At 43.3% G+C, this 25,743-nt stretch overlaps 1 protein-coding gene across 1 annotated transcript in view; it reads right to left on the reverse strand.

The window, feature by feature from the left end:
• Positions 1-25,743, reverse strand: part of PKD1L3 (polycystin 1 like 3, transient receptor potential channel interacting) — a 73,580-nt gene that overhangs the window by 27,029 nt on the left and 20,808 nt on the right. The window contains exons 8-21 of the mRNA XM_073308427.1: positions 23,936-24,034; positions 22,530-22,579; positions 19,854-19,971; positions 18,923-19,130; positions 16,368-16,488; positions 15,782-15,923; positions 10,867-11,067; positions 10,153-10,298; positions 9,098-9,292; positions 7,751-7,876; positions 4,990-5,175; positions 3,252-3,376; positions 2,238-2,364; positions 426-560 (exon numbers count right to left, since the gene is read on the reverse strand). Of these exons, the coding sequence (XP_073164528.1) occupies positions 426-560; positions 2,238-2,364; positions 3,252-3,376; positions 4,990-5,175; positions 7,751-7,876; positions 9,098-9,292; positions 10,153-10,298; positions 10,867-11,067; positions 15,782-15,923; positions 16,368-16,488; positions 18,923-19,130; positions 19,854-19,971; positions 22,530-22,579; positions 23,936-24,034 (1,979 nt within the window). The remainder of the gene's footprint in view (positions 1-425; positions 561-2,237; positions 2,365-3,251; positions 3,377-4,989; positions 5,176-7,750; positions 7,877-9,097; positions 9,293-10,152; positions 10,299-10,866; positions 11,068-15,781; positions 15,924-16,367; positions 16,489-18,922; positions 19,131-19,853; positions 19,972-22,529; positions 22,580-23,935; positions 24,035-25,743) is intronic.

Genomic DNA, 25,743 nt, shown 5'->3' on the forward strand with positions numbered 1-25,743 from the left:
GGCAGGATTATGATGGTTTTATTATTTAGACATCACAGTGTGTTTCAGGCTGACCATAGCCAGCAGCCATCTTCCTTAGCCAGTAGGATTCTCATGTTTCTCCTTGTTCATCCACATGATGAAGGAGAAGGAAAGGCTGAATCACTTGTACAAGTAAGATGCACTTTAGGGTCCCACACATAGACCTCATGAAAGGGATGCTTATTGTGTTCACCCTGCAAACCACATGTAGTCCTTCCTAGCATGTGCATACACCATGCTCTCTCTTTGTGTGTTGGCAGTAAACACAACATTACCATTTCTCTACTGAGCTTGCTACTTGGAGAGATGATGATGATGATAACACAACTGACATTTATAGAGCACGTGCCACCCACGGATCTAATTAGACTCCAGTTCACACTGAAAGAGAGGATTGGATTTACCTCAATGTTTTCAGTAAGGTCATTAACTGGTATGACCAATCCATCCACACTAGTAAGACTTAGGCCTCCCACGGTTCCACTGATCTCAAAACTGGTGTCACTTAAAGAAAAGGGATTCACTGAAAAGCTCACCATCTACAAGGAGACATGAATGACAAGCAGCATTTGAGTTGTACAAGATACTTTATTATAGTCACAATTTTTAGATTTCCATGTAGATTGGAGATGAAGTCAGAACCAAACCCAAGAGCCAAACAACCCTGGACTTCAGGGAAGTTCAGATCCAGATCCAAGTTTGAAGCTGGCCCATATCTCAATAATGGACCAATCCCAGACCTTACATTGTGGGAAAGTTTGGATTGTGATCTGCATATCAATATTGCAGCTCAGACCCATCTCTAATGTATCTCTAGCATGCAGCAATCACTTTCCATTCATATGTAATCCTCTTCATGGGTCATTTAGATCAGTGGCTCTCAACCTTTCCAGACTATTGTACCCCTTTCAGGAGTCTGATTTGTCTTGCGTTCCCACAAGTTTTACCTCACCTAAAATCTACTTGCTCACAAAATCAGACATAAAAATACAAATGTGTGACAGCACGCTATTACTGAAAAATTGCTTACTTTCTCATTTTTACCATATAATTTTAAAATGTCAATTTGAATATAAATGTACTTACATTTCAGTGTATAGTATATAGAGCAGTATAAACAAGTCATTTTCTGTATGAAATTTTAGTTTGTACTGACTTCGCTAGTGCTTTTTATGTAGCCTGTTGTAAAACTAGCCAAATATCTAGATGAGTTGATGTACACCCTAGAAGACCTCTGCTTTTCCCCAGGGGTATGTGTACCCCTGGTTGAGAACCATTGATTTAGATATTTGGGGCCAAATTCAGTCACACCAGTGTTAATCCAGAGTTATTCCATCAAAGTCAAATTGCTGTGCCTCTCCTGAAATTACTGGAGTTGACAACATATATAAATCTACTGCCTGGGGTGCATATCAGAGTATGTTAGAGTCATGAGTACAGAGATGCAGGGGGAAAAAGGAGGGACATCCAAAGCCTGTGAAGATAATGGGAGTGTTTCCACTGATGTAAGTAAGTTTTGGGTCATGACGTAACAGAGCTGAAATAGAGAGGGGGAATTGGAAGGAGACACTTAGCCTGCAGCAGTATATAGGATTTCACCAGGCTGATTGTTTTGAATCAGCCTGGGAGACCCTTAGAAAGAGGAATATAAAAATATCATAACAACACAAAAATGTACTAGGGAATAGCGTGTGTCCTAGATCAGACAATGGAAGACACCCAACTGGCAGGAAACCTGGGCCCCTATTGTCCCCTATAAGATCTGAGTAGCTCCAACTGACTCATATGCCGCTTGGGGAAAGCAGTGTTTCAGCCTTGCTGGTTAAATAATGGTATAGACACTGTGATCAGCTGACTCCTCATGACAGTGAATGCAACCAAATGGTGAATGGGTTAGAGTTATCAATTGAGTCCATTGCTGTGGGCAGCCGAGAGAGCAGTGAATCAGGCAGGGGCTGTGATGGGAGGTGCCTTTCCAGTCGGCTCCCAGGTCCCTTCAACTACCTGCACCAAATCCCATGCAATAAGAAAATGGAAAAGGCTACTCAAGCCTGATAAATTCCAAGTGAATTTGCTGACATAATTGGAAGGCCAAGAACCAGGACACCACATGTGCCAGTGTGATCAGTGTGAAAGGAGAAAAGGCTCCAAACTCATCAGAACAAGAGAATGAATGTGTTCATCGAATACATCAAGTCAGAGTAACAGTCACTTACCCTTATATCCACAGTCTCATCACTGTCTCCTGAGACACTGAGAGAGGAGGCAGAGGGGAGAGTAAAGCTGGCCGAGCTAGAATTGGAGATGTTAATGGATGTGCTGTCCATACTGTCTGTTTGTAACCTGTCCAGAATTGGGGTCAGATGCAAGTAGAGAAAATAAGAACAGATGGAGACAAAGACAGAGAAGTATTAATAGCCCAGTGCAGGGTTGCTAAGCATAGTTGATGTTACATCCAGAAAGGCTTCCTGGCTGAGTGAGTGTAACTGTGCTGGAGAACCATTTCTAACTCCAGTGGCAAATACTTCAGGTCTTGTCTCTGCTTGCTGTAACGCTCTGCATGCCACTGGTAATGAATGATTAAAGGGCATGATTTTTTAAAAATGTCCACCTGCAATTGCGCACTTAATTTGGGCTTGCAGTTATACTCATATTGTGAATTGGGAGAGAAGTGCATCTAAATATCCATTTACATGAGCAAATACTTGATTTCTATGCACTATTGTTGCATCTGCACAAATTAGATGAGCAATTGAATGTCAAGTGTGATCTGCATAGTTGAAAATCATGCTCTAAGTAAACAGATTTGGGGATGATTTTATGACCTGAGAACTCACATTTTCTTCTGCCCAAACCTGTGACAATTTTTTACCTAGAGCAGCATCAGTAAGAAAGAAAAATTAGCCTTTTACAACAAGTGTTTTCCACATACCTACAAATTTAAGTGGGTGATGCTTGACCTATGTAATCCCAGAGAATCGTTCTCTGGCTACAGATCATATATGAGAATTTTCAGTCTAGTCTTACTGAAATTAGTTGGAGTTAAAACTGTTTTTACAATGGATAACCAGTTACAACATCACAGCACCTATGGATTTCTTATCACCTGTATAATATTTGGTTGGGTGACTCCATTTAATGAGAAAATGATAGATATTTTCCTTGAGAACGATTGGAGATTGTCAGGTGTGTAGACGCACAGGCCATAACTGAAATGTGCTGACTGTTACCTGTTTATGTACATTGCAACAGAGGGAGCGATCAGTACCATTGGTTCATCATCTGGCAGCTTCCCAATCAGGAGTGTGCTTTGCAGGTTTTCAACTGTGTCCAACAGCTGGTGTGAGACCAAACTCTGGAAAGGACAAGGGTGTCTCCTGATATGCACTTGTTATTTGAAAAGAGCAGGGAACGCATTCTTTTTATTAATTTCCATTTGTGATCTGTCTGAATTTATAACCATACTTCCCTAATTCCAATTTTCAGTGTTTCTTTTTAAGGCAGCAGACTGGGTAATAATCTTGGTAACCTCTGATAAAGTTATTATAAACAATAAAATGACTCCAATAAATAATTAACATGCCTTAGTGTTAATTGGAAAATTGGAGAAAATTGGAGAAATTGGAAAAGTACTGTTTGTGAATGAAAGAGTGAAGTATCAGGTGCTCAGATACCAAAGTGATGGAATAGTGCAAAATGATAGATAGATTAGATTAGATGTTTTAAAGGTCAGTCTATTATGAAAGCATGCAAAGGGTATCTTGGTGTAGTCCATATCCATAATTCTCATGAGAGCAATGCATACAGTGAATAAATTAAATATTATAATAGTAATTATAATCTTATAATGTACTACTCTATCCAAAGATCTCAAAGCACCACAAACTTTATGGCTGTGATTCAGAAGAAGTTACTTATGCCAAAGTATGTGAATAGTTCCTTTTGTACATGACTTCAAAGGGAGTATTCTGTGCTTAATGCACATGCTTATATACTTTGTTGAATCAGGGCCCAATTGCTTACCCTTCACACTACCCCGGCCTGGGGAGTATTATCATCCCTAATTTACAAATGGAAAAACTGCAGCATAGAGAGTTTAAGTGAAATTGTCTGGAGATCACACAGTAGACCAGTGTCAGAGCTGGGATTAGAATGTAGATCTTTTGACTGCTAAGCCTGTGCTCTAGCCGCTAGCGAACTCTACCCCTTAAGTTGGTCATCAGATCACTTTGTCTCCCTTCTGTCAAAATTAGTATCTTCAGCCTCCCATTAATGTATTAATGTTCTATACTGAATACCCTGTGCTGTCCCTATAAAGTATTCATATCCTCACTTCTCAGGTTAGATTAATATCACACCCTACTCACAGTGATGGAATTAAAATGCTTGTTCCCCATAAGAAGCATACAAAGGCATTTGAAATAATTCACGTAGAAGTATGAAAAACCCGTACCACATAAATCTGAATAGAAAATCAGGTGGAAGCTTTTCAGAAGGTTCAAGTAAGGTAACTGATTTCAGTTTAGTCCCTTGATGAAATCAGTGGAGCTAAAGCCTCAGAGGTGCTGAGCACATGTAACTTCCTAGGATTTGGTTCAGTAGGGAAGGATAGAATCAGAGATGGAAAAATCCTATTACAGTAGGTGATCTAATTTATCCACAAAGGGAAGTATTACTCCTTACAGTATATTCTGGAATATACTACTCTGGCCAGTCTGTTTTCATATATCTCAAGTAATGTTTTAAGAGGCTGCTATCACTTCCCTTAAGGGACTATTCCATAGTCTAACAGATCTCACCATCCTATTTACCTTGATGTTCAGCCTAACCCCTTTGCACTGAGTAGCTCCCCCGTGCACTCTAAGCAATGCCACTTTCAAACATGTCCAAGTCAGAAGGGCTTTTTTTATCTTCTACGCCAGGCAGACACACACGCACTGTACATTAGAAACTGAACCACGTGAAAACAACCTGTCCAGCCTCTGACGGTGAAGCGTCCTCCGTCCCATTTTGTATGGAAGCTGTGAGCACATTGCTCACTGCGTTGAACAGGTAGCCAGCTGCATCCTTTCGCTTCTGATAATCCTCACTGTCCTCTGTGCTTACAGTGAGTAAGAACTCACTGACATCTTTGAGAGAGTTACTGGCTTCCACCTGAACAGGAGATATGGGAAAATGGTTGTGTGTGTGTATTAAAAATAATACGCATTAAAATAAGCCACTGTTCTTGCTATATGGTCCCTTACAGCAGTGTTTCCCAAACTAGGGACGCCGCTTGTTCAGGGAAAGCCCCTGGCAGGCCGGGCCAGTTTGTTTACTTGCCGCGTCCAGAGGTTCGGCTGATGCAGCTCCCAGTGGCCGTGGTTCGCTGTGCCCAGCCAATGGGGGCTGCGGGAAGCGGTGCGGGCCAAGGGACATATTGGCTGCCGCTTCCCGCAGCCCCCATTGGCCGGGCACAGTGAACCGCGGCAAGTGGGAGCCACGATCGGCTGAACCTGCGGACACGGCAGGTAAACAAACTGGCCCGACCCACCAGGGGCTTTCCCTGAACAAACGGCGTCCCAAGTTTGGGAAACACTGCCAAACAACATGAATAGTCCAATGGGGCTGTTTGCAGAGAAAAGTATTTTTACTGTTATTATGTATTTGTATTGCCATCATTATGTATTTGTATTACCATCATGCCTAAGCCCTGGTCATGGACATCGACCCCCACTGTGCTAGGTGCTGTACAAACACAGAACAATCAGGTGTTCCCTGCCCCACACAGTTTACAACCTAAGTAATGGCTCAGTGTGAGAGAGCATATCACAACCTGGCCCAATGGCAGAGTCTAGTCACAGGAGCACACGTGAGTGCCACAAGATGGGTTCTGGTGGTACTTGCATTCAGCGAGGAGGAAGAAGAGTTGAAAACTTCAGCCCTGAGGTCAGGGTGAAGAGAAACGGGCTACAGGGGAAAAGGCCCAGGGAACAGCAGCAGCAAACTGAAGGAAGCCATACAGGGCTGCTCTGAGTAAGATCCCTGGGTGAGCACACATAAGAATGGGCAGGCCTGGGTCCCCTCCACTGGCCCTCCAGCAAAGTGGCCTAAGACCCAAGAAGGGGACAAGGCTGTGCTGGGAAGCCCAAGTGCAAGGCAGGATTTAAAGGGGCCCTGAGACAGGGTTGAAGACACTGGTGAGGGCAGACAGTGTGTTGAACTCTTTGCTACCATAAGGGGTCCATTCACTGTTGGACTGTGACTTGGCTGGAGGGCTGAGCCACTGAAGACCCACCCAGTGAGGTGAACAACCTACAGGGGGTGCCAAGAGCACGGGAGAAAAGGGATTGCAGCATCCCACCCAGGTGACAGGAGGCACCCACGAGAGATGAGTGTCCCTGTCACGGTACCCAAGAAATGCTACTATATTGTTAAGTGTATGTAGTTAACGTATTTCAATTTTTTTCTCCATGAAAACTGTCAGTTTATCAACAAATATTACCTCTCTCCATGCCCTGTGCTCCATGCTGAAGATAGAAGGGTGTTGTGCATTCCCATTTATGCCTAAGTATAGACACTGAGTATTTTGTGATCATGAAACCAAGGTAATAATTACCCGGGCAGGAGCCTGGCCCAGAGTGGTCAAGGGGCTGTGCAAATTTTACTACACAGTGCAGCTGCTGCCTGTCCCTCAGATCTGCTACCCCAGCAACTTCAATCTTAAGCTTCTGCTCATGAATCTGACTGAACTACATTGTCTTGACTATGGTTCCTGGCCACTGCTGAAATATTCCATCATCATTTGCTGGCTGCATTTGAAACAATCTCAGAAATCAGGAGAAACTGCTTTTTTATTGCTAATGTGCTGTGAATAAATTGTGTGCTGGGAAAACACAGCCTGCAAAAAAGAATTATTCTGTCCCTTCCCCATTGACTCACTTCCCTAACAGCACAGCACAAAAAACACTGGGATGAAAATTGAAACAAATAGCACCATCCACTGACTATATAATGACAGGTTTCAGAGTAGCAGCCATGTTAGTCTGTATTCGCAAAAAGAAAGGGAGTACTTGTGGCACCTTAGAGACTAACACATTTATTTGAGCATAAGATTTCGTGAGTTACAGCTACAGCATGCATCCGATGAAGTGAGCTGTAGGTCACGAAAGCTTATGCTCAAATAAATTTGTTTGACTATATAATGTTGTTCAAGTAACATTCAGGGATTCCTATGGTAAAGCTGAACAGCTATGCCCAGGTACTGCTGCTGTGAAACTCCTCTTGTGGAAAGTTGCTTGTAACATGTAGTTCAGTGAGAGCATGTACATGACAGTGAGGCAAATGCCAGGAAGTTACAAGCATGAAGTCAAATGGATTTTGGAATAACTCAGCTTTGCACATTTATAGCAATACCTTTCATCCTAAGATCTCAAAGTGTCTTATAGGCATGAATGAATTACCCCACCTGTGAAACAGCTAAGTATTATTATACCTATTTTATAGCTTTGTCACTAAGTTTAACCCAAATGGCCATTCACTGTTGGTGAGGTAGTGGCAGAGCAGGAATAGAACCCATGAGTCCTGATTCCCTGTCTCCCACTCTAGACAATACTGTCTCCTGATATGATCCCTGGTCTCTGAAACATTAAATAAAGAACAGGCTACTGCAAGTAGTGATGCTCTCCCAGGGCCAGGGGCCAGGAGGTGTGGTTCAGTGGGTGAAGATGTGTATCAAAGCTCTGCTTACCTGTGCTGAGGAAGAGAGCTCTTCACTCCTGTAAGTGGTTTCTTTCAGTACCTCTGACATCGTAAGAGCAGTTTGTATTGATGTTACATTAACAGCAGACAGAGTTGTCAGCATCAGCTCTCTCAGCTTGGGATGAAAGGAGATAATTAGAGACAGGAACAAAGATGTTAATTAAGACTGTAAATGTAAATAGTGCTGAATATTGACAGTCTAGTTTGCTATAGATCTAATGGCAGAAACAAGCTCCCCAGGATGGATAATTCAAGCTAGTATTAGCTCTACTTACAAATTGCCACTTTCTGTAGCTATTGACTGTATAATCACAGGGATATTTTGTCACTCTGAGACACAGGGGATTTACACATATAACATCCATTAACAGTAATGAAAGCAACTTGTGTGAATTCCTACCCGTTGGGATGAATGTATAGGCCTTAGTGTACAAATACCACCTCCACTGAAAGCAGAATTGCAGACAATTGGTTCAGAAGAACAACGAATCATAGCTGATGAATTCAGGATATGTTGTACTTCTCTAGCCTCTTTCCCCCCTGAGGAGCTCAAGGCAGTGGAAACATTTAATTGAGCCTCATACCACACCTGAATGGAGCCTTATCCCACTGCTGCGAGGTGTGTAATACACACAGGCAAACAGGTCCAGTGTGGTTGTGCTTTGCTGCCCAAGACCACACAAATAGTGGCCAAGCTGGGAATAGGATGCAGGAGTCCTGACTCCCAGTGCCCTGCTCCAGCCATACTCTCACCCTTGAGAGATCCCCACTACATTCAACATGAATGATGTTTTTCGTGTGCAGTTTACTTAGGGATTGCAGAAGCAAGGCAGATGTTGGGACTCTATTACCTCAGCCCAGGGGGAGAGGGTTTGGAGAATCACAGAGGGAATCTCTTATTTCTAAGGGGCCTGGGGTAGGGAAGGGAAGAGATTTCACCCCTTTTGAGCATCCCCCACTGGCTGCTGGTGGGCTAGTGCCCTAGCTTTAGTAGGGATTGGCTGCCCGCAGTCAGTCTCTGGGTAAGTGCAATGTCATGAGCAGCACTCAGGGAGGTGGTGCTGGGATAGCCAAGAGGGAGAATGTTGACATGGAAGGGATGAAAAGTCAATGACTCAAAAGGGCCAGTGGTGAAAAATGAACAGCTGCTTCTTGTTAGCTGAAACCTATGGCAAATGCTGGCCCAAATCCTGAGAGATACTGAGAACCTACAACTCCCATTGACTTCGGAAGGAGGTATGTAAGCCCTTGGTGCTACTCAAGAAATGGTCCAGTGTCTTTACAGAAAATGGAAACTGCATCATTGTAGTGTAAGAAAATAAACCAGCTGGCTGACCTCCCTTCGGGTGTCAGTCTGCAGAGATGTATTAAAGGTGTCTCCCTGGCTCTCCTGATTAAGGACTGAAGACACTGACTTATACAGCTGGAACAGGGACATGCTGTTGTTTCCTTCTTTTAGGATAGCATTAGCTTTCTCAGCCAGAGTGGCCTGCAGGGTCTGGTTCCCAGTGTTCATATCTTCACGTCGAACCTGATGATGCAATTAGACATGCTCAGAGCATTGTTACTGCTGCCTGCTGGTATTATTACCCTTTCACAACCTCCGTTATCATCCTAACAATGTTCATAATGAGAGCTGATAAAGAAACTGAGTTTGTTCCATCTTTTTCCAAGGATCTTTTTTTTCCAATGAAATTTTCCAACCGTCTTTAGAACCACCCAGGAAAAAGAAAAGAACATTTGCAGAAGCATTTGCTTAAAAAAAATCTCTGTTTTCATCTGAAAAAATGTTTTGATCAAAAGTTTCCAACTCTTAACTTACAAAACAGTTACAGTCTCTTCTGGAGATGCCTCTGGTTTGGTCCACCTGACTGACTGAAGAAAGATACTGATAGGTAGTAGTATCCTTCATGTTAGAGAAGAGAGAGAGCGGGCCTAATTCACCTCTGCAGTACTTCAGTCTGACTCCAGTATGATGCCATTGTAATCAGCGTAGTGATGAGTAACTCCATTGAATAACACTAATGAAGCAATGGTGCACATTCTTTTAATTAGTATGAAGATTTATTTTTGGGCCCCCTGGAGACAGGTTCCAGTATTTCTCTGGTTTTTTTAACTCCAAGACTAACTAAACATAGCCTGTGCTGTTCACTGTCTCCCTAAATTCTGGCCTGAACAAACTGTGATGGAAGAAACTGCTGGCTGCACATGGGATTCTACAAGGAAGCTTGTCTAGTCCTCCTTGGTCAGAAGGATGGTGGCTGTGGATCGCAGGAGAGTAATGGGTATAAAATGGGGAGAGGAAGCTCTGGAAGGTGGCCCAACCCTCAGAATCACAGGTTTAGCTTTTGGCAGTCAGAAGGCTAGAAGGGAAAAGATTTTTCCATGTACCTTGACAGTAGCATCAGTCTGAACCGTGTCACCAAACTTATTGCTGACAGTAATTGTAATGTGTAAAACAAAGTTATTTTCCTCTTCTCCAAGAGGAAGATAAACTGACAGGAGTTCAGGATGTGGGCCACAGTTCAGGAGGGAACCTGAAAGAGGAAAGACAGTGTTACCCGTCATACACTTCAAACCCTACTGAGCAGCTCAGCATCCTCCAAAGAGGCACTCAGCACCGCACAGGATTGGGCCTATAGTTATCACTATGGAATCATGTCGCTTTGCTTTGATTTGCTAAATTAAAATAGCTCCTCTGGGGAAAAATAGATAATGACCCTTAAATTCAGATTCCTTGCCTAAGGTGATTCCACAGTCCTTAAAGGGATTCTTTAAAAATCTCCTGCAGTTTCTAAAGGGAAACTATTGTAAAGTTCATGGCCCTCTTATGCATATATGCCCTGTTTGTACATGTTTTTTCTTTCTGCTGTCATAGGGCCAGGTTGAGCAAGGGCTGCATCTTACTCCACAAGTTTAAAGTGAACAACCCTATGTGCAGAACAAGGGGCTACTCTGTCTGAGTTGAGGGTATGAGAATCTGTCCAGTTATTATCTGGCCAGCAGTGGAAGTGGGTTAAGCCTTTGCTCGTTAGTGGTGGAAGTACAAGGCTGGGTGCACACACAGGGAAGCTGCCAGTCAAACAAACCAGCCCCAGAATTTACCTGATTTCAGGTAGAAGCAGTACGTGAGCAGACTGCTGTGTGCAGGGGGGCAGGAGTCCTCTGAGCAGGCAGTACTGCAGGAGATTGTGAAGCTGGTGCACACCGATCCCTCCTCTGGGAATATAGCACAGACTGGGACCACTGGTGAGGGCACCATGCTGACAACGTAGGTTTCATCGCCATATTCATGCTGAGTCATTGCTGGAAAGTTCAGAGGGAAAACATCAGTGATGATCATCTGATGACTTTCACCAGCACTGAGCATCATACACTAGTAATGATGCAGTTTGTTCAGGCTCTGGGAATGGCATGTTGTCTAACCAGAGCTGAGATACCTTTATAGGCTAATCTATAGCATAGACAACACTATGCAAACACAGATTTATTTCCCTTGTAAAGAGAACCTGGATTATAAAATTGAATATTCATCATAGGGCTATTTCCAGATGTGTCTAAATCAGATGATTAACATAATCTTGGATTAGGGTTGTTGAATCAGGGCTTGTCTTTTCGAACACTTTGTGGCAAGCTAGAGTGTAAATCTACCCCACACTAGCCTGCCATGCACTAAGTGTCTGTAACGACCCTGTGGCTGGGCACTACACTTCTTTGAAATGGGAGTAGGCTAAAGTGCACTAGGGTACTTTTAGCACATGGCAACAGGGTCCACATAGACCCCTGATGCACAGCATGCCATTGTGGGGTAGATTTCCCCCTCCCACTGCATTTTGCCACAAACTAAGTGTTCATATAGACAAGCCTTCACTCACCTCAAATTACTGCTATACAGGTGACAAAAGGGTTAAAGTGGCCTGAGAGGCCAATTAACTTACCAGGCTGCACCTGAAGGCACCCCCTAGCTTGAAGTGGTTTCCATCATATACAGAGATTACAGTTTGGCTCAATGGTTCTCAGCATCCCCACTATGCAAATTGTTCCAGCATCCCTGCCTGAAGGGGGATCTGGCCTAATTGGAGGTCAAACACAGCTAGGGTTGCTGAGTCTTCATAAAGGAAGAAAAAAGGTATGCCAGAGGAGGGGCCAGGGAGGAATGGTAGCTGAGAGCTTTCTCTTGAGGGCTGAGAGAAGCCTGGGTGGCTGAGCCCTGAGCTGGAAGTCTGACTGGAAATAGGGGCTGATCAGGGACTGCAGCTTGCCTGAAACCGTGGGTGGAGGGAGAGTGCGACCTGACCACCTTCAGTGGTAACAGTCAAATCCAGGACCTGGGGCTGGTGTTGGAATGGTTTGAAAAGAAGGCGACCAGTCGAGCCCAGCTGGGCTGAAGACTCAGTTGTTTTGCTGCATTCTGGTGGACGTTAAATGAAGTACTCTGAGGCCCTGAGAAGGGTTGGATTCTGTTACCTGGCTTAGCAGGAAGGCCAGAACACACCAATGGCTGAAATCAGCCATAGAAGGCACGGGACAAACTGAGGCACAGCTGTTGCAATACCACATATAGCCACTAGGGACGTGTTTCAGTAGCAGCTTTGCCATACCTCTACTCTATGCTTTTGTGTGTGTGTGTGAGTGTGTGAGTACCATACTATACATCATATTCTGGCAAAATAAAGAAAAGGTTACTGTAAACATTGCACTCAGTGTATCAAATTATTTAACAGTATATTTGTCCTTTACAGTGTTTCTTCTCCTACTATGTACGAGTAGGAGGAAAAGGCCTGGGTAGAGACCGTAGAATCGTGGAAGTCAGCGAATGGCTACGCAGGTGGTGTCGGAGAGAAGGCTTTGGATTCTTTGACCATGGCATGGTGTTCCAAGAAGGAGTGTTAGGCAGAGACGGGCTCCACCTAACGAAGAGAGGGAAGAGCATCTTCGCAAGCAGGCTGGCTAACCTAGTGAGGAGGGCTTTAAACTAGGTTCACAGGGGGAAGGAGACCAAAGCCCTGAGGTAAGTGGGGAAGTGGGATACCGGGAGGAGGCACGAGCAGGAGCGTGTGAGAGGGGAGGGCTCCTGCCTCATACTGAGAAAGAGGGGCGATCAGCAGGTTACCTCAAGTGCCTGTATACAAATGCACGAAGCTTGGGAAACAAGCAGGGAGAACTGGAAGTCCTGGCACAGTCAAGGAATTATGATGTGATTGGAATAACAGAGACTTGGTGAGATAACTCACATGACTGGAGTACTGTCATGGATGGATATAAGCTGTTCAGGAAGGACAGGAAGGGCAGAAAAGGTGGGGGAGTTGCACTGTATGTAAGAGAGCAGTATGACTGCTCAGAGCTCAAGTATGAAACTGCAGAAAAACCTGAGAGTCTCTGGATTAAGTTTAGAAGTGTGAGCAACAAGGGTGATGTCGTGGTGGGAGTCTACTATAGATCACCAGACCGGGGGGATGAGGTGAACGAGGCTTTCTTCCGGCAACTTGCAGAAGTTACTAGATCGCAGGCCCTGGTTCTCATGGGAGACTTCAATCACCCTGATATCTGCTGGGAGAGCAATACAGCGGTGCACAGGCAATCCAGGAAGTTTTTGGAAAATGTAGGGGACAATTTCCTGGTGCAAGTGCTGGAGGAACCAACTAGGGGCAGAGCTCTTCTTGACTTGCTGCTCACAAACTGGGAAGAATTAGCAGGGGAAGCAAAAGTGGATGGGAACCTAGGAGGCAGTGACCATGAGATGGTCGAGTTCAGAATCCTGACACGGAAGAAAGGAGAGCAGCAGAATATGGACCCTGGACTTCAGAAAAGCAGATTTTGACAACCTCAGGGAACTGATGGGCAGGATCCCCTGGGAGAATAACATGAGGAGGAAAGAAGTCCAGGAGAGCTGGCTGTATTTTAAAGAATCCTTATTGAGGTTACAGGGACAAACCATCCTGATGTATAGAAAGAATAATAAATATGGCAGGCGACTAGCTTGGCTTAACAGCGAAATCCTTGCTGATCTTAAACACAAAAAAGAAGCTTACAAGAAGTGGAAGATTGGACAAATGACCAGGGAAGAGTATAAAAATATTGCTCGGGCATGCAGGAGTGAAATCAGGAAGGCCAAATCACACCTGGAGTTGCAGCTAGCAAGAGATGTTAAGAGTAAAAAGAAGGGTTTCTTCAGGTACGTTAGCAACAAGAAGAAAGTAAAAGAAAGTGTGGGCCCCTTACTGAATGAGGGAGGCAACCTAGTGACAGAGGATATGGAAAAAGCTAATGTACTCAGTGCTTTTTTTGCCTCTGTCTTCACGAACAAGGTCAGCTCCCAGACTGCTGCACTGGGCAGCACAGCATGGGGAGGAGGTGACCAGCCCTCTGTGAAGAAAGAAGTGGTTCGGAACTATTTAGAAAAGCTGGACGAGCACAAGTCCCTGGGGCCGGATGCGCTGCATCCAAGAGTGCTAAAGGAGTTGGTGGATGTGATTGTAGAGCCATTGGCCAATATCTTTGAAAATTCATGGCGATCGGGGGAGGTCCCAGACAACTGGAAAAACGCTAATGTAGTGCCCATCTTTAAAAAAGGGAAGAAGGAGGATCCTGGGAACTACAGGGCAGTCAGCCTCACCTCAGTCCCTGGAAAAATCATGGAGCAGGTCCTCAAGGAATCAATTCTGAAGCACTTAGAGGAGAGAAAAGTGATCAGGAACAGTCAGCATGGATTCACCAAGGGCAAGTCATGCCTGAGTAATCTAATTGCCTTCTATGACGAGATAACTGGCTCCGTGGATGAGGGGAAAGCAGTGGACGTGTTGTTCCTTGACTTTAGCAAAGCTTTTGACACAGTCTCCCACAGTATTCTTGCCAGCAAGTTAAAGAAGTATGGGCTGGATGAATGGACGATAAGGTGGATAGAAAGCTGGCTAGATTGTCGGGCTCAATGGGTAGTGATCAATGCTCCATGTCTAGTTGGCAGCCGGTATCAAGTGGAGTGCCCCAAGGGTCGGTCCTCGGGCGGTTTTGTTCAATATCTTCATTAATTATCTGGAGGATGGTGTGGTTGCACCCTCAGCAAGTTTGCAGATGACACTAAACTGGGAGGAGAGGTAGATATGCTGGAGGGTAGGGATAGGATACAGAGGGACCTAGACAAATCAGAGGATTTGGCCAAAAGAAATCTGATGAAGTTCAACAAGGACAAGTGCAGAGTCCTGCACTTAGGACAGAAGAATCCAATGCACCGCTACAGACTAGGGACCGAATGGCTAGGCAGCACTTCTGCAGAAAAGGACCGAGGGGTTCCAGTGGAGGAGAAGCTGGATATGAGTCAACAGTGTGCCTTTGTTGCCAAGAAGGCCAATGGCATTTTGGGATGTATAAGTAGGGGCATTGCCAGCAGATCGAGGGATGTGATCGTTCCCCTGTATTCGACATTGGTGAGGCCTCATCTGGAGTACTGTGTCCAGTTTGGGGCCCCACACTACAAGAAGGATGTGCAAAAATCAAAAAGAATGGAGGGCAACAAAAATGATTAGGGCGCTGGAACACATGACTTATGAGGAGAGGCTGAGGGAACTGGGATTGCTTAGTCTGCGGAAGAGAAGAATGAGGGGGGATTTGATAGCTGCTTTTAACTACCTGAAAGGGAGTTCCAAAGAGGATGGATCTAGACTGTTCTCAGTGGTAGCAGATGACAGAACGAGGGGTAATTGTCTCAAGTTGCAGTGGGGGAGGTTTAGGTTGGATATTAGGAAAAACTTTTTCACTAGGAAGGTGGTGAAACACTGGAATGCGTTACCTAGGGAAGTGGTGGAATCTCCTACCCTAGAAGTTTTTAAGGTCAGGCTTGACAAAGCCCTGGCTGGGATGATTTAGTTGGGGATTGGTCCTGCTTTGAGCAGGGGGTTGGACTAGATGACCTCCTGAGGTCCCTTCCAACCCTGATATTCTATGATTCTATGATTCTATGATGTCTCCAGATTGCAAAGAGATTGTATCTTGGTGGAGTTTTCAAAACTCTGGCTTTCCCCACCTGTTACTTTAATCCGAAATGCTTCTCCGTGTGTCTGCAGAAAGGAGCTGTTCAATACCAATGTAGATCTGTTGCTCTGAAGCAAAGTCAAGGAGCTCTGTCGGAAACCCTTCAGACTGCAGACTGAAGGGAGGGAGGGAGGCTGGAAAACCCAACAGGAAAATTAACAAAGCAGAAGAGGCTGTTTACTGCGATTTCCATCCAGAGAGTTCGGTGTGCTACATTATTTATAGACCCAGACCTGAAGCCTTTATTCAAAAAACGTACCTGTTGACATCAGAAGGAGATTTTCCCAACTATGATACATGGGAGTACGGTGCACTAATAGTGACAAAGAATGAATTATATTTGGTGAAATATTCATCCACCTGAATACACATGATAAGGCTGGAAATCTGTCTGAAAAATGCATGTGCAACTGTGTGCCTGCTTTTACACATGCAATTACCATGATTATCTCTACTGGCAGCAAATGCCTTAAAGGTACCTAGGGAGACATCCCCTCCCCTACCTCAAAGGGCTTCCTTTCAATCTGGGTGTTTATTTTTTGAGGGTGCAGCATTCCTGACCAACCCACTCATCTCACCTTTGACTGGAATGTGTTGTCTAAATACCAGTTATACTGTACGGCCTGGGAGCCTTCCTGCACAGTGGCTCTCAAAGCAACTTCTGTAGTGACATTCACTAGCTTGCAGTTTGTCTCACACCTAAAAGGAAGGCAAGACAATAGTTATGAACCAATAGATGACAGTAATCCCAGCTAAAAGCCCACCCTATTTTTTCCGTCTTTTGGACGGAATCTGCCAAACTCATGGGTTATGAGGCAGGTGGTACACAGAAGTCACAAACAGCAACATTTTCAAAAACTCCCAAGTGACTTTGAAGCCTATGTCCTGTTTTCAAAAGGAACAGAGGTACTGAGGATGTGTCTACAGTAGGGCTGTCAATTCATCACAGTTAACTCACGCAATTAACTCCAAAAAATTAATCGTGATTTAAAAAATTAATCACGATTAATCGCACTTATAACAATAGAATACCAGCTGAAATGTATTTAATATTTTTGGATCTTTTTCTACATTTTCAATATTGATTTCAATTACAACACAGAATAGAAAGTGCACACTGCTCACTTTATATTATTATTTTGATACAAATATTTGCACTGTAAAAATGATAAACAAAAGAAGTCATATTTTTCAATTCACCTCATACAAGTACTGAAGTGCAATCTTTTTATCGTGAAAGTGTAACTTACAAATGTAGATTTTTTTTGGTTACATAACTGCACTCAAAAACAAAACAGTGTAAAACTTCAGAGCCTACAAGTCCACTCAGTTCTACATCTTATTCTGCCAATTGCTAAGACAAACAAGTTTATTTACATTGACAAGAGATACTGCTGCCTGCTTCTTATTTACAATGTCACCTGAAAGTGAGGACAGGCGTTTGCATGGCACTTTTGTAGCCGGCATTGGAAGATATTTACATGCCAGATATGCTAAACATTCGTATGCCCCTTCCATTCTTTGGCCGCCATTCCAGAGGACATGCTTCCATGCTGATGATGCTCGTTAAAAAAATTATGCGTCAATTAATTTTGTGACTGAACTCCTTGGGGGGAGAATTGTATGTCTCCTGCTCTGTTTTACCCGCATTCTGCATATGTTTCATGGTATAGCAGTCTGGGATGATGACCCAGCACATGTTCGTTTTAAGAACAGAAAGAAAAGGAGGACTTGTGGCACCTTAGAGACTAACAAATTTATTTGAGCATAAGCTTTCGTGAGCTACCGCTCACTTAACACTTTCACAGCAGATTTGACAAAACGTAAAGAAGGTACCAATGTGAGATTTCTAAAAATACCTACAGCATTTGACCCAAGGTTTAAGAAATCTGAAGTGCCGTCCAAAATCTGAGAGGGAAAGGTGTGGAGCATGCTTTTAGACGTCTTAAAAGAGCAATATTCTGATGTGGAAACTTCAGAACTCAGATCACCAAAAAAGAAAATGAACCTTCTGCTGGTGGCATCTGACTCAGATGATGAAAATGAACATGCGTCAGTCCACAGTGCTTTGGATCATTATCAAGCAGAACCCATCATCAACATGGAAGCATGTCCTCTGGAACGGTGGTTGAAGTATGAAGGGATATATAAAGTGAGCACTGTAGACTTTGTATTCTAGGTTGTAATTGAAATTAATATATTTGAAAATGTAGTAAACATCCAAAAATATTTAAAATAAATGGTATTCTATTGTTGTTTAACAGTGCGATTAATCGCGATTAATTTTTTTAATCGCTTCACAGCCCTAGTTTACACTACACATGCTACAGTGGCACAGCTGTAGTGTAGACACTTGCTACAGTGACAGAAGAGGGTTTTCTGTTGTTGTACTAAATCCACCCTCTGAAGAGGTGGTCACTAGGTCAGTGAAAGAATTCTTCCCTCAACCTAGCAGTGTCTACACTGGGGCTTTTGTTGGCTTAAATTCACATCTCTGACCAATGTAGCTCAGTCGACCTAAGTTTTAGGTGTCGACCAGGCTTTTGAAGACTAAGGGCAAGTCTACACAACAAAATTACATCAACCTAAGTTACAACGATACACAGCCCCTGCAGTAACTGAATTGGTTTTACATGTCCACACTACGCTCCTGGTCAGCGGTGCACGTCCTCACCAGGAGCGCTTGCACCAATTTAACTGCTAGTGTGTGGCATTGTGGGACGGTTTCTGAAAGGCAGCAACAGTCTATGTAAACAATGCAGTGTTTACACTGTCACTGTGTTGACCTAACTACATCGATCTAAGTGCTATGCCTCTTGCAGAGGTGGAGTTATTAAGTTGGTGTAGTGGGCGAGTTACATTGGTGGGAGCTGCATTTTAGTGTAGATGCTAACAGTGAGGTCGACATGAAGCAGATTACATTAACCTAAGTCTGTAGTGTAGACCAGGCCTAAGTCTCATGAAACTTGGGCTCCTAAGGGCCATATTTGCAAAGGTATTTAGGTGCCTAAAGATGCAGATAGACCCCTTGGTGCTTTTGAAAATCGGCACATTACTCTCATTGATTTCAATGGTTGCAAGAGGAAATGTAGCAATAATAATGGGGAATAAGTACTACGGTTCCAAGGCAGACCTGATTTCTGGGTGCAGTTCTTGTCTGGCAGTCACGTACAGACATTGCTCGTCCTGCTTCTCTTCTTTTCCATGGTTTCTGACTATCACTTGCAGGGTCACCGCTGAGTTTGGTGGGGGCAGGCAGGAAGGCGGGATCTGTGCCATGCTGTGGTCAGTGGGGATTACTTGCTGCTGCACACATTCCTGCCACCCAGGCCAGCAAGACCCTGCACAAACATTTCCTTTTTAATGTTGGTAATAATATCTGGCTCTTCTGTAGCGATTTTCAGCCGTAGATCTCAAAATGCCTCACAAGGGAGGCAAGCTTCTTTATCCCTATTTCACAGATGGGGAAACTGAGGCACAAAGAGGTGAAGTGACTTAACCAGAGTGGCCCACCTGCCCAGTGGCAGAGGAAAGAACCCAGATCTCCTGAGTCCCGGTCCAATTTTAAACCTTGATGCTTTTTCATTGCTGCAGAAAAACCGAAGCCTCCCCCAGCTTCAGATGCAGCAGGCCTGCTTCTCCTCAGTGTAAAAAGGGGATATCATACTCCGGCAGCACTGACCCTCTGCTGTCAGGTGTTGGAACTCTGCTGGGATCTGCCAGTTAATTTTTGCGGGCTCATAAGACTCTGAATATGGGTCAGGTGGAAGTAGATCCACGGCTGAGGAGGCTCAGGGCTGGGGATACACATCTTGAGAGATGGAGCTCAAGGAGCAACCATCCCTAGGGAGAAGATTAGACTGGGGTCCATGTAGTAGTATTGTGGAATTAGCATGAAGGTTTATATTTTGACTGTACAACGAGCATGTAGCTTTTGTTTAAAGCCAGGTGGGTTCTATACCCTCTTACAGTCAGACTGGCACAGCACAAACAGTATGATGGTGAGTTTACCATTAGGCAGCTGGCTAATGGGAGGAAAAAGTCAAAACATGCACTGCACATACCACATGCCCAGGTGAAGGTAGAATTATCATTGTCATCTGGCCAGTCAAGGGTAACTGTTGTGAATGGATCCACATGGCGACTAGGTTTAATGTATATTTTATTTTTCCTTTTGTCATCCTAAACAAGAAGTGAAAGTACCAATTAGAGCAGCAATGTGTGTTAACAGCTGTCTAACCTTTCATTATTTTATAATGAATAAGAAAAAGGGATTTGCAGTATGCTATTAGCAGAGAGAGCCAGGGCTAAAAAATTAGGCCCCAATCAGCTTAAATAATGGTTTGTCCACGATCATACAGAAAGTCTATAGGAGATCTGAGACTAGAACCCAGATGTCACAACTTCTAGTCTTGTGCTTGTAACCACCAGACAATCCTTCCTCTTACAATAGGTCACACATGAATAATGATGTGGTTTTTCTTTTTCTCAGCGTTCTGACACATAATGGCTCTAGTCATAAAGACGAGTAATGTCTCCTGTTCTTCTGACATAGTTTCTGTTTTGAGTGAAATCTGTTTTTAAGGGATACTGTTGTCATGAAAATCATGTCCGTGTGAAATTCTGTACTTGCTATCGTTACAAGTAACCCTTAAGATTATTACACTGCAAAGAAAACAAAACCATTATTTTTAATTAGTTTTTACAGTTCATTTAATGTTGTGAATTTGACTGCACTTAGGGTATCATCAATTTCATCCTTTACTCTCAGTAGACTGTTAGCTTCTCCTTTGCTGAAAAGATCCTTATAAATATCAACAGGGGAGCAGAAAAACCTTCAGAAACAATGTAAAAAGGCATTAAAATAAATTTGGGACATTTTATTTAATGAATACCTTCTCAGAAGCTGGATTTAAAAAAAAAAATTTAGTTGACTTTTTAAAAAACTGTAAGAGGGTTTCAGTCCAAGCATGATCAGTCATTGGGAGAAATGAGTTTTCTAGTCTGTTTATTTTTATTGGCCTGCTTTTACTAAGAGCTTTAGAACAGATCTAAAGACTGTATTTGCCTCAAAGATATGCAGTGTGGGTTCTATGTTAATCTAACATTCTAGGTAGCAATGCCTCAGATTTAGAGGGCCCAGTCATGTGATGTGCTAAGCTTCTCAACTGAAATTATAGTAAAGCACAAAAGAACAAAATTGTCAGACACATTGATGAACATAATTTATTGGGGAATAGTCAACATGGTTTTTGTAAAGGGAAATCATGCCTCACCAATCTACTAGAATTCTTTGAGGGGGTCAACAAGCATGTGGACAAGGGGGATCCAGTGGATATAGTATATTTAGATTTTCAGAAAGTCTTTGACAAGGTCCCTCACCAGAGGCTCTTAAGCAAAGTAGGCAGTCATGGGATAAGAGGGAAGGTTCTCTCATGGATTTGTAACTGGTTAAAAGATTGGAAACAAAGGGTAGGAATAAATTGTCAGTTTTCAGAATGGAGAGAGGTAAATAGTGATGTCCCCCAGGGGTCTGTAATGCGCCCAGTCCTATTTAACATATTCATAAATTATCTAGTAAAAGGGGTAAACAGTGAGGTGGCAAAATTTGCAGATGATACAAAACTACTGAATATAGTTAAGTCCCAGGCAGACTGCAAAGAGCTACAAAAGGATCTCTCAGAACTGGGTGACTGGGCAACAAAATGGCAGATGAAATTCAGTGTTGATAAATGCAAAGTAATGCACACTGGAAAACATAATCCCAACTATACATATAAAATGATGGGGTCTAAATTAGCTGTTACCACTCAAGAACGGGATCTTGGAGTTATTGTGGATAGTTCCCTGAAAACATCCACTCAATGTGCAGTGGCAGTCAAAAAAGCAAACAGAATGTTAGGAATCATTAAGAAAGGGATAGATAATAAGATAGAAAATATCATATTGCCTCTATGTAAATCCATGGTATGCCCACTTCTTGAATACTGCATGCAGATGTGGTTGCCACATCTCAAAAAAGATATATTGGAATTAGAAAAGGTTCCGAAAAGGGCAACAAAAATAGCTAGGGGTATGAAATGGCTGCTGTATAAGGAGACAGTAATAAGATTGGGATATGATAGAGGTCTATAAAATCATGACTGGTGTGGAGAAAGTAAATAAGGAAGTGTTATTTACTCCTTCTCATAACACAAGCACTAGGGGCCACCAAATTAAATTAATAGGCAGCAAGTTTAAAACTAAAAAAGGAAGTATTTTTTCACACAACACACAGACAACCTGTGGAACTCCTTGCCAGAGGATGTTGAGAAGGGCAAGACTATAACAGGGTTAAAAAAAGAACTAGATAAATTAATGGAGGATAGGTCCATCAATGGCTATTCGTCAGGATGGGCAGGGATGGTGTCCCTAGCCTCTGTTTGCCAGAAGCTGGGAATGGGCGACAGGGGATGGATCACTTGATAATTACCTGTTCTGTTCATTCCCTCTGGGGCACCTGGCATTGGCCATTGTCAGAAGACAGGATACTGGGCTAGATGGACCTTTGCTCTGACCCAGTATGGCCAGTCTTATGTTCTTAACCCCAATAAGTCAACAGGAGTTGATAGTACTCAGCAACACGAAAAATCGGATTCATAATTATGTGCGTGGCAAATGTTCTTCAGGAAGTACTTTAACAATGAAGAGGTATTTCTTAGCATTTCCACCTAAGGTTATACCTTTTGAACAATACTCACATTTGTCTTTCGGCTGTTTGCTTTGGATTTGCCTTTGTTCTGAGACAAATCTGTTAAAAATAAAAAAGATAACAGAATGTTTTACTGCCATTTGTGAGGCTGCCAGACAGCAGTGACTGAGCATTATGACTTAAATAAATCATGATTTGCCTGCAATCTGTCTGAAAGTCAGGGTTACAGGAATCAAACTCCCTGGTTATGATAAGCAGAAATGTTGCAATGGACAAAATAATAACAACAAGCAACTAATATAAAGAGGAGGATCCTGATTCTCCTCTCACTTACAGTGGGGCAAATCAGGAGTAAATTCATTGAAGTTGATGGAGTTAAACTGGTGCAAGTGAAATAAAAATCAGAACTCTATTTGTATTATTATGATCCACAGGAGCCCTAATGATGAACTGGGATCCCATTGTGCTAAGTAAAAACATTGAGCAAGGAGAGAGTCTCTGCCCCAAAGAGCTTACAGCCTAAGTGGGGGTGCAAAGACAATTTGAGAAAGAACAGTGGAAATTAAGGGCTCAGTGTTATTACAATAGCCCATTTTTCATGGGATCGAATGTATCACTATCTTTACACTAGTAGGAATGTAGCTGTGACTTGAACTATCTAGCAGCATGTTATTTGTCAACAGCAGTTCACGTTATGCTGAGATTCAGGTATTACACAACATCTGGAGGTATTTCACAGGCCACATCTATAGCTAATTCTTTCTAGCACAAACAGCACATGTGCAATGTGTAACCTTATGTGGAGAGACCCCAAGCTGGGACCACTTCAAAGCCAGGGTAGCTCTCTTCATTAGGCAGAAGTAATAAGAAGCTACTGGCCTTTTTTTTTTTTTTTAAGGATTTTTAGACTTGAGAAGGTTATACATTCTTGTATCTCTCACTTTATTTTTAAAGTGAATTGAGAGCTGGTAAGAGGTGCAAAATGGACAGTCCTTGGAAGTCCATTTTCTCACATAGGGCCTGATCCTGCTCTACTGAAGTCAGTGGCAAAACTTCCAATGGTTCTGTAGTGCAACTGGGGCTGAATGAGACAATAACAGAATGAGTAGTGTCGGCTTCCTTGTATTGCGTAGCCAACATGCCTTCTCCCCTATATAAGGGGACACCTGAACTGGGTGAGGAGCATGTTTTTACTTCTCCATGCCTAGTCAGTCTCTTGCCTCTCTACGGAGATTAGTATATATGTAGTATATATGTAGTATATAATTAGTATATATGTAGGCTCTGGTTTCTTTCCCCAGAGTGTCCAAGAGGATTATCAGCACTGGCTCTGGAGGGAAGCAATTATTAGAGTCGTATGTGCAGACCATGCAAACACTCAGTGCAGTGAACTGATTTATTGTAAAGGGTCACAGAATATGACTGCAGACAGCAGTGTTAGGTAAGCATTCTTACCTTCTTTAAGAGAATTGTTGGCCAATACGGTGATGCTCCCAATCTCCAGACTCATGTTCGAGAAGGCATTCAAAGCTAGCACCTTGACCACAAACGTACCTAGGAAGGACAGGGTGCCAAACGTAGATTGGGCATTAGCAGCAGCAGTGCACTAGACCTACATGTTTGAGTCATAATATCCAACTTTGTGTTCCAGGCCTTCACGAAGAAATCCTCTTCCTCCCTTGTGAATTACTAGGCAATACTGGAATAAACTACCTCTTTAAAATAAGTTATTTAGGGGTTATTTGATCATTGAGCTCTTGGGATTTTACAAGAATTACAATTATTGGCCCATAAAATTCAGTCAAATTAGCTCCAGAGGAAAGAACTCTTTCTTCTGTCCCTCTTCTGAGCCTCCAACTACAGTCTTATTTACACCAATTTCAAATCCAGAAAACAGCTCAGCACCTACTATCCCAGGGTATTGTTAACAAATCCAGGAACAATGTAACCTGCCTGCTTCCAAACTGAACTTCACTGGATCCCAAACTCCACCAGGTTCTAGAAAGAAAAGGAGTACTTGTGGCAGCTTAGAGACTAACCAATTTATTTGTCTCTAAGGTGCCACAAGTACTCCTTTTCTTTTTGCGAATACAGACTAACACGGCTGCTACTCTGAACCCAGATTCTAGGGTTCTGTTAACACCTTGCCTCTGGGTGAGTAAGCAGCAGTGGGAATTGAACCTGTGACCTCTGAATCTAAAAAGCATAAGCTTCTCCTGCCTGAGCTAAAAGGCAAAATTTACTGTTCACCAAGCTGTGGCAGACTTATCAACCTCTATGCGTGGCCCAGCCACCACTAGAGGGGGAGAGAGCACTACAGTGAGTGGGTGAGTGTTACACTTGCAGCTTTTTACAATACCCCCACGAGGGAGACAGAATAGCTGGAGTCAGGGCCAACAACAACCCTTCCAGTGTGATTGTCAGTCCAAGACGACTCACATCAGAGCAAACTCCATCCAGACAATGTGGCTTCTGCCTCAAGTCTCACTCCGAGTCTGTTAGGACTGTCCCCTCACTCTCCCAGAGAAATGTGCTTGCACAGTGTGTGCCCCTCATTTGCCTTGCAGATACTGTGGGGCCCCCTCCAAACTCCAGGTACCAGGCAGAACACTTTAACTGCACTGACTCACATCAAGAGTTTGAAAGTTGTGCTACCACTGTCATGATACGAAGCCTGGTGTACAATGGCTTGCAATGCCAGAAAGCCCAGCTCTGGTCATTACCAGGCACTCATGCTCATGGGCAGACACAGCTGCTAAGTGTTGGATCTTGTATCTGTTAGAAAAATAAAAGACTGAAGGCCCAGTTCTCCACTTTGTTACACCAAGTTTGCATTGACCTGACACCAGTCAAATCATTGGAGTCACACTGGTAAAGAACTGGCCCTGAGCCTTTAGGCTGCACAAAAATAACTGCTTGTATCAAAGAAGTGAAAACAGAAAATATGTAACTGCACAGCAGCCACACAGAGAGCGCAACAAGCTGCATGTCCCACTCTACTTACAGACACACAATAAACCTCTTGTCAAACTGAGACTTGACAGTAACTATTGATTTGCCTTCTTAAAGAATTATAAAGAAATATTAAAGGAGAGAAAAAATACAGTATCTGCTATGTGGCCTATATAGCTCTGAAACGGCGATGCTCGTGTTTTCTATGTAGGACACCTTTCCGTCTATCTGAACTTAGTCTGTGTGCAGAGACAGCCGCTATTTTGTTCTCAGAACTGCTGCAGCCTGTTGCAAAGGAGATACAGACACTG

This window comes from Lepidochelys kempii, chromosome 12 (assembly GCF_965140265.1).
Source record: "Lepidochelys kempii isolate rLepKem1 chromosome 12, rLepKem1.hap2, whole genome shotgun sequence".
NCBI classification, from domain to species: domain Eukaryota; kingdom Metazoa; phylum Chordata; order Testudines; family Cheloniidae; genus Lepidochelys; species Lepidochelys kempii.